General features: G+C 32.2%; 1 protein-coding gene across 1 annotated transcript; it reads right to left on the bottom strand.

Moving 5' to 3' along the window:
• LOC109331527 (septin and tuftelin-interacting protein 1 homolog 1-like) lies at positions 327-4,331 on the bottom strand (the record flags this gene model as incomplete). Its single annotated transcript, XM_019566074.1, is given in 2 exon segments — positions 327-646; positions 1,681-4,331. A coding segment is annotated over 1 exon segment (2,601 nt). The 3' UTR covers positions 327-646; positions 1,681-1,721.

Below are 9,280 nucleotides of genomic sequence, written 5' to 3' on the forward strand. Positions count from 1 at the left end.
TGGATATTCTTTGTAATACTTTATTTTCTCTTACAGAATTAATTATTTGGATAGTCTTTGTAAAACTTTATTTTCTTGTACAGAATTAATTATTTGGATATTCTTTGTAAAATTTATTTTCTTTTACAGAATTAATTATTTGGATATTCTTTGTAATACTTTATTTTCTTTTACAGAATTAATTATTTGGATATTCTTTGTAAACTTTATTTTCTTGTACAGAATTAATTATTTGGAATTCTTTGTAAAACTTTATCATCAAAAAAATAATAAGGCATGGTTAAATTTATACTCGCGTTCACTACCCAAAATAAGATCTTTAAGTATTGAATATTTGCACGCTCTCAAAATTACTAATCATCTGAGCAACAAATACGTGTCTTGTTACAAATTATAACATATATCCTACTAAAGACTTTACATGAGTAGCACGAAACTTTGTTGTTTTTGTTTTTTATAAATAAGTTACATAATTAAAGCTAGCCAATCTCAGAATAGCAGTTAAAGATTCTCAAAAGGTTGCATCTTAATTCTTGAAGCATATTTTCACTTGAAAGTAAGACTTCGCTGCAACTCCAGCCACTCGCACAACATCTATTGAGGTTGCTCCCTACTCTGGCTCAAAATGCTTGATCAAGCAGGTTCTCTGTAAACAGAAAAATTGAGATGACTTCTCTAATTTCACGATAAATTTGCGCAAAACTATTGATCTATAAAAGGAGTAACTAACTGTTTTCACATATAGTGCAATTATGTATGAAGAGTAACAGAATCCAGAGCCTCAAGCTCCATCCCATATATGCTCTTAAGGGAGCCCACAAATTTAAAATTCATTATTTTATCACTTTCTGGAACTTCAAAAATCAATCAAACTCAGTTGCAATGTTGGGACATTCTGATTTCTGATGTTCTTGTCTTACATCAATGAGAGTTGGCTCCTTCAAAAAGGCCAATATCATGAAACTGATAAGGCACTGATATCAATTTGCAGCAATCTAGGAGCAACAATCAAGAAAACAAGGAACCTAGATGCTTAATTTCAGCAAGCTGCTTTGAAGTAACAGGTTGAAGAAAGGTTTCTATGTACCCTTATCAATGTTCCTAATACTAAAATATAGAGTGGTGCTACTAGGAACTTACACAATATTTCAGTCACAACTAGCATATTAATGTTTCTGATAAACAAGTAAAAACTTAAGTGCACCTATTCCCTTTTTTTATGTACTTTAATAACATGGTTTCTCGCTCTTCACATGGAATCTAGAACCTACTCAACCTAGTAAAAGAAATCACATATGTTGACAAATATAGAGACTGTTTAAACCTGCAAAATTCACAATTTGCCTACCGTTACTGTTCGCCACTATTTTGTGTTTGATTGACGGCCCTTATCATATAAGCATCTTTCCGTTTCAATTATCTTCAATCTTGATCAATTCAAGGTTAAGAAAATAAAGCAATGCAAAAATAACAACCAAGCCTTAAATATCACTAAGTAACAAAGTAAAGCAAGAATGTCCACATAATTTAACTCCAAGATTTCTTTTCTGTCTATCACTCTACATCAACATAGTCCACTTATTAACAAACAAAAAGGTGCACAAAACAAAACATAAGTAAACCATAACATCCCAAGTCTGTACTGTTAATCATATATGAAAACATGGAGAAATTAAGTACCTAGGAACTGAGACGCTACTTCACATTAGCCTACATAGAATTCAGCGTCTTTTACTAAGAGATTTATTGTGCAACTCTAGCAAGCCTTCAAGAGATTCCAAAGACCATGTGTCCTCATTTTGGGCATATACCTTTTGATTTAGAGAGTCTATTACGATGCTGATATTACCAAACCCATATATTTGGTGACCATTGTGCATTCTTCCAGGTTTAAGCTTGAATAGCAAGCCATGTTGCTGGGCATGGGCCTCAATAACTTCTTTCAAGGTCAACTCATGTGATTGCATACCATCAGCACTGCCCAAGCTTGCAGCAACTTGGTGTTGAGCATAGGCTGCTGCTTTCTGCTGTGCTTCAAATTGCCTTTGCTCTAGTACCCTGAGATAGCTGATATTCTCTTTTAAACCAGGTTGAACCACCTGCATACCTTCAACAGCCTGGTTCATCATATCAAGACCACGGTTAAGCTGATACCGGATACTTTCATTTGCCAAAAGCTCTTTTGGAATAAGTTCTTTCCAGCCCAAATACCATTTTGTAACTTCCTCAAAATTAGGACTTGAGCACAACCAATGATACAAAACCTGAAGCCACTTGGCGAAGAAAAACTTATCCATCATATCAACCATCAGGTGAATTGGAATAGCAGAAGCCCAGTTCATTACCCAATAAAATTGATCAAGATTCTGACTTGCTGGGTTCACTTGGAACTCTTGCAAAACAAGCTGCAACTTCGGCACAATAAAACGAAGCATGAGCTGTTCCCAGCTTGCGGAATCAAATACAGTCTTCCAAGGAGACAATATAGCATAGGCAGAACCATCACTCGGGTGCCAGGCACCAAGAACAGTACTCAATTTAAAACGAATCCCCTGGTACACACCCTCCAGCTTGTGTCCTAGTAGAGGTAGCCATGGGTGCACCCATGTATGAATGGGAATGGTTTCACGGTGGGGTTCCCAAGCATCTACAGCACTTGACAATTTTGGCATGACTATTTCGTCCAAAATGGTAGTGCTGACAGAAGAAGGAAGCAACTTTTCCCATGACTCTAGAAACCGCAACATTGGCTCAGGATCCCGTGGCTGCCAGGTATTGATACCAGATATTCTAACAGCTGGCAGTACAACCTCAGAAACCAATTGGGTGTAAGGCGATGATACATCCCATATATCAAGGCAATCTTCTTGTAGCAATGTCTTCCACGACGATACCAACTCCATCCCGTGATATGGATTTCGAAGAGGATCCCATTGTTGAAAAACTCTGATAAAAAAAGGCAAAGCATACGAACCAGCAATCCATGACAAGTTACATAACTTGTAGTTATCAGCATATCTTTTATACAACTCATTGAAGCTTTGAGCAAGGGAATCCAATGTTAATGTTCCTAGACTGTTCTCTTTTTCCACTCGGTCCAACACACCCTCTATTTCCTCCATACTATCCACTTGCTTCTTTTTAAATGCTGCCTCAGTTTCTAACTTCTCTTTGTCTTGTTTCAAGCTAAGCGCTGTCTCCCTCTCCCTCCTCAATTTTCTATCAATCTCTTGGATGTCAGCCTCAGCCAACCGAACTATTAACCCCACATTATGCTGAAGTTCTGGCATTGGGATATCATTTTCCTTTGCTTTCTCCTCAGCATTCAAATCAGACATATTTGTAATTACTCGAACCTGTGGTCCCCTCATATCATAAACCTTCTGAACAACCTCCAAATCCTGTTCTTGCTTGCTTGCTAACAACTCCTGTGCAGTAATATAGCTTTCATGCTCTTTCTTCTTTGAACTTGCTTGCTTTGACCATGACCTTTTTTTAGTTGGGCCAGCAATAGATTGGGTGGTTCCCGATGGTATATTCTTCTCTACCTGCAAAGCAGGCAATGGCATAGTCTCCTTAGAGTCATTAAATCCAATACCGGTATTCTTGGCCCTCAATCTCGCCTCAATAGGAGCCACAATACCTTGCTCATTCTTCCCAAGACCACCACCTTTATAACCCATCTTCTCCAATAGCTTCATCCCTATACCCTTCGTATGCTTTTCAAATTTCCCAACATCAACATCTTGACCTTGATTTTGATGTTGACCCCTCTTCTTCTGCAATTTTTCTCTCTCCCTTTCCTTTTCCCTTCTCATTGCCCCCTCCTTAATCTTCTTTCCAAATGCAGTAGGCACCGTAGGCAGAAAGTTATCATCATCATTCTCATTAAACTCATTATTCTTATCAGAGCCATTAGCAGTATAACTGGAATTAAAACCTAAACCAGATCCAGAAGTGCTACCAGACCCCATACCAAGACCTAAACCCGGCCTATCTTCACTAATATAGTTATCCTTTTCATCCTGTTCTTTAGAATTCTTATCAGGATCTTGATTAGGCATGAAAGTGCCAGTAGAGACAAAATTCACAGGCTTGGTGAGGTCTTGCTTCTTAGATAGACCACGGTCTTTTCTGCGTTTTCTGCTAGAGTAATCGTCATCATCATCCTCCGAGTCTGCAAAAACTCCATAAAGAACGTCTTCTCTGGTTTGAGTATGTTTTTCTTTGCGCTTTCGATAGTAATACTCACCACCAATCCATTCTCCACCTTCAAAATCATTGTCCATTCCAAACCTCTCCATCTCTTGGTCCTCGTCCATGTTTCAGGGCAGATATAACCTATAATTAAATCAGGCAAAACAGTGTTAGCTACACAAAAACCTCTAGGACCCGATCAAATTACCATTCTCTTAAATACTATGAACCAAGAAGAAACCGATGTCATAGCTGAAGAAACAAAAAACACGCTACATCAACAACTAAGTCACAACCATATTTCCAAATAAATAAAAGAGTAAATATACTCATTTCAGTCCCCCATGTTTTTCGAACTTACCAGTTTGGTCCCTCAAAATTTGAAAAACCCAAAATAGTCCTAAAAAATTTCAAATGTGGATCAAATTAATCCCTTTTAGGGTCAAACTAGTCCCTATCAGGTGTTGTAAAACATGCTAAAAAGGATTAGTTTGACCCACATTTGAAATTTCGGGGACCATTTTGGGTTTTTCAATTTTTGAGGGTCAATCTGGTAAGGTAAAAAAAAAAAAACACGAGGGACTGAAATGGGTAAAATAAAATTCCAGAAGCAACAAGATCTTGTGCCTCTGACTTGCATAAAAAATTCTCTTTATCAGATTTTAACGAATCAATAAATCATTTAACAGATTATATGGATGTGATAATAAAGCAACTTATAAATATTATTCAGGTTTGTTCATAAGCATACAACATATAAAAAAAATCCAGCATCCTAAGAAAATAGGGTGTCTCTACGTTTATCGAAAGTTTTATTCAATTTAAATTAGAAAACCAATCCTATAAGAATATAATACTAGCACAGAAAACGAATTAAAACTCATAAAAGGGAAAGAATATAAAAGAAGGATAGATACCTGAAACGATAAAAAAAATTAGGTGTTTGAGTTGATGGAGTTATTAGTGTGTTTGTTTTGGAGAGTTGCGTGCCCTAATTGTGTGATAGCGATGAATAAGAATTGGGGGAGAGAAAAAGGAAGGTATAGGAAAGGCACCACAAGAGGGGCACGAATGGCGTAAGAAGGGGACACAGAAGCGGTGGTAAAGGAGAGGGAAGTGACCTTCTGGTATAAGATTGTAGGGTTCGATGGTTCAAAGCTAGGAAAAGTTAATTAAGATACACTATGTCTATCTTATACATCGGGTTTGCTAACCAAGTATGCCATCTAGTAATGTTAACAACAGGGTGGAGTGGGTTCGGTTTTTCTAAATATATTTTGGTTTTTAATGAAATATATATGAATACATATGTTTGATATTGTGTTATCATTCCTCTTATATTTATTTTTTAATCAAATATAATAAAATTTGTTTAGTTATTTCTTTCTTATAAGAGTCTAGGAAAAATATAATGTCATGTATAAAATATCACTTAAGTGTTAATAGTTTATTGGTTTTGCTGTTCAATTCTCGCAATTCAAGATACTATGAAATTTATTAGACCCAACCATATTTTCCTTTTTTAAGTGAGGAACAAAAAATTCAACTTTACAGAACACCTCATAATCAAATTAAGAAATTTAAGGTGTGTTTGGTTTTAAGATATATTTTCTATTTCTATTTTCATTTTCAAAAAACTGTTTTCATTTTCATGTTCTCAATTTCTTAAAACATGTTTGTTACTATTATTTTTATTTTTAAAATCATTCCTTTTAAATTCACAATCCAATTCTAAATTTTAATCACTAAAATAGTCAACTCAATGATTTCAACAAATTTTATGTTATCAATACATTTAACAACTTTAATTGATGGAGTCGGTCATTAGCTATCATAAAGACACGAGGAAGGTCATAACGAACGAGCATACAAGTATTTATAATTTAATTAAGGTTACAATAACTTGAAGATACATCAATTTTCATCTCAAAATCAAATATTGAGAGGTAATATAAATTGCTATATTGAGACATAAAGAAATAAATTATATTATAAAGGCGTGTGGTGATCTGCATGAGGGACACACTCATCGATTAGTTTTGGGATTTTGTTTACTAGTGGATAGAGTAATTGAAAAAAATGATCCCTCATTTCACATATTTTAATATTTAAACTTATACACATAATTTAAGAAATTATCAAATAATATAAAAAGTCGATACTTTGACTAAAAAGTCAAATTTAATGCACATTAAAAACTAGATTAAAAAAGAAATGAAAAAAATATGTGGTGAAAAGATGAGTAATACATAATGGTATAATTAGAAAGTAAAATATAAATGTCTATTGAGTTTTAAAATATCAAAATATTTGGAATAAAATTGAAAAATTAACATATCAAAATATATTAAACTGATTGGAGCAAAAATAAATAAATTTTTTCAATAAAATGTCATTTCATCCTTATTGAAAATATTGAAAATGACATCTATTCATTTTTTAAATTTCTGGAAATGAAGCTTATGTTTTTAGAAATATGAAATAAAAACAACAATGCAAACGTGTTTGCATCATTATTTTCTGTTTTTGTTGAAAATAAAAATAGAAAATGACCAAAATAAACAAATTCTTAGATATTTGATGTAAGAGACGGTTTGGGATGGAGGACACATGGGAGAATTTTTATTTTTAAAATTTTAATATAGTCATTTACTAAAATAACTTGGATTACAATATTTTTATTTAAATAAATATTGTTATTTTTGTCAAATTCTTTAGATACATATTCTTAATATGTTCCTTCATAGTTCGGGTTACCAAACACATATGAGCATATCTATTTACTATATAACAAAAAAAATTCCTATAGGGACACATGTCAATACTTTATGCAAAGTTTGTTTCTTAGTGACACATGTTAATACCTTATGCAAAGTTCCCCCCAAAAGCTCATCACCTCTTATTATACAGCCTTACACACATGATTAAAACTATCTTTTACTATTTGTTTAAAAATATAAGCATAATGATTCATTAAATAAATAATAAATATATAACAAAAAAAACTCATAGGGACACATGTCAATACCTTATGCAAAGTTTTCTTCTTAGGGACACATGTCAATACCTCATGCAAAGTTCCCCCTCCAAAAGCTCATAATCTCTTACTATACAACCTTACACACACGATTAAAACTATATTTTACTATTTGTTTAAAAATATAAACATAATGACTCATTAAACAAATAATAAAGGAGAGACAAAATATTGTGTAGTTTTTCTCACAATTGTTCTGGTTGCAGTTTCCTTAGGGGATCTCTTCCTTTCTCAACACATTTATCATCTTCAACTCTCAAACTCACTTACAACTATTCTTTTAATTTATGTTTCTGTTGGTAGTTGGTTGATATACTTTATATTATTTTGTCAAATTGTGATCAACAAATTTATCATCTTCAACTTTTAAAACCAACTCATAAGTATGATATAACTCAAATTGTGATCAACTTCTATTTTTATATTATTTCAATTTTTTCTTCCTTTGTGGTAGATATAACCTATGAAGCACGAATTCACCAAATACCCTCGCGTGTCGGTGTCCGACACGTATTTGACACGGATACGCTCAGATTCGCGAAGAATACGTGTCCATAGAGTATCCAAAAATATAAAAAATAAAAAAATAAAAAAAATATCAAGACACGTATCAGATTCGTTTTCAATAAAATATAGGATATATAGATTCGTTTTCAATAAAATATAGGATATATAGATTCGTTTTCAATAAAATATAGGATATATAGATTCGTTTTCAATAAAATATAGGATATATAGATTCATTTTTATGATAAGATAGATTTGTTTTCAATAAACACTCACTTATTTAAAGGTCACATCATACCAACTTACCATCACACCACATTGACCCTCGAATAGCTGGTACTTTCCGATCCATAACGTCGCCAGCTGGTGCTTAGTGTTACTGCCTCTACCGCCATAGGTATGTTGTGAAGAGCAAACAGAAAAAGACTTACCTTTCTTACTTCTTAGTTTCTTTTCGCTTAGTATGTTTATAAAGAGAAGAGGATGTGTGAGTATTAATAGAGAAGATAGATAAATAGCTTACCTTTATTTCTTAACAGAGAAGAGAAGAAAGAGGGTATGAGATAATATTTTGATTTACACTTATATTTTTATCATATTTTATGTATTTTTATTAATTTATACGGGTATCCCTGAACGTATCATATCCTACATTTTAGAAAAAATGTGTGTCGACGTATCGGATACGTATCGTATCCGATATACGTATCCGTATCGTATCCGATACACGTATCCGTATTTGTGCTTCATAGGATATAACTTCTTCTTCATATAAGTTTCACATATTTTATTTAATAAATCTACCATCTTCTACTTTCAAACTCACTCACATGTATGGAAATTGGTTGAATGTTACTATAAAAGAGAAGAAGATTTCTAAGAAACAATATGTCAATATTAATGAAATTAATATTCGGAGAAATATATTATCACATCATAATAGCTCATCAAATCATTCTTATAAAAAATAAGATAAAACAATAGTAGTAAAATTAATACACAAAAATTTGAAATATTATTAGTATATTTTAAGCTATAAATTAATACAGGTACACATAAGATCAATTATAAAATCAAGAAGTTGTATATAAATTGAATACTATAAAATATAATGAGTCACAATTTGAAATTAATATAATAATAGTCTTATTTTTATTAAAATTGTTGAGAAACTATGTCCTTGATTTGATTTTATTGTGATTACATAATTGATTCTTTACCTCTATTTTCTTAAAAATAATCATAAGATTTACAAAGTTGTATGTATTATGACGCATATTTGATTTATATTTTGTTTGATTTATTTTTATTCTTCAATTTTAGACAACACTCATTATAAATATATTTTGTTTCAGATTTAGTGTTTGCTTCTAATATTACAATGTTTCTTTTACAATATTAAGATAGTAATAATAATAAGTATAACATAAATAGAATATTAATGATATTAGATTAAGAAGATTAAAAATCTTAACAATTTTTGAAAATATATTAGTATAACATATGAGAATATAACGAATGAGAATTTTCAAAATATTT

The sequence above is a fragment of the Lupinus angustifolius genome, chromosome LG17 (genome assembly GCF_001865875.1).
Source record: "Lupinus angustifolius cultivar Tanjil chromosome LG17, LupAngTanjil_v1.0, whole genome shotgun sequence".
NCBI classification, from domain to species: domain Eukaryota; kingdom Viridiplantae; phylum Streptophyta; class Magnoliopsida; order Fabales; family Fabaceae; genus Lupinus; species Lupinus angustifolius.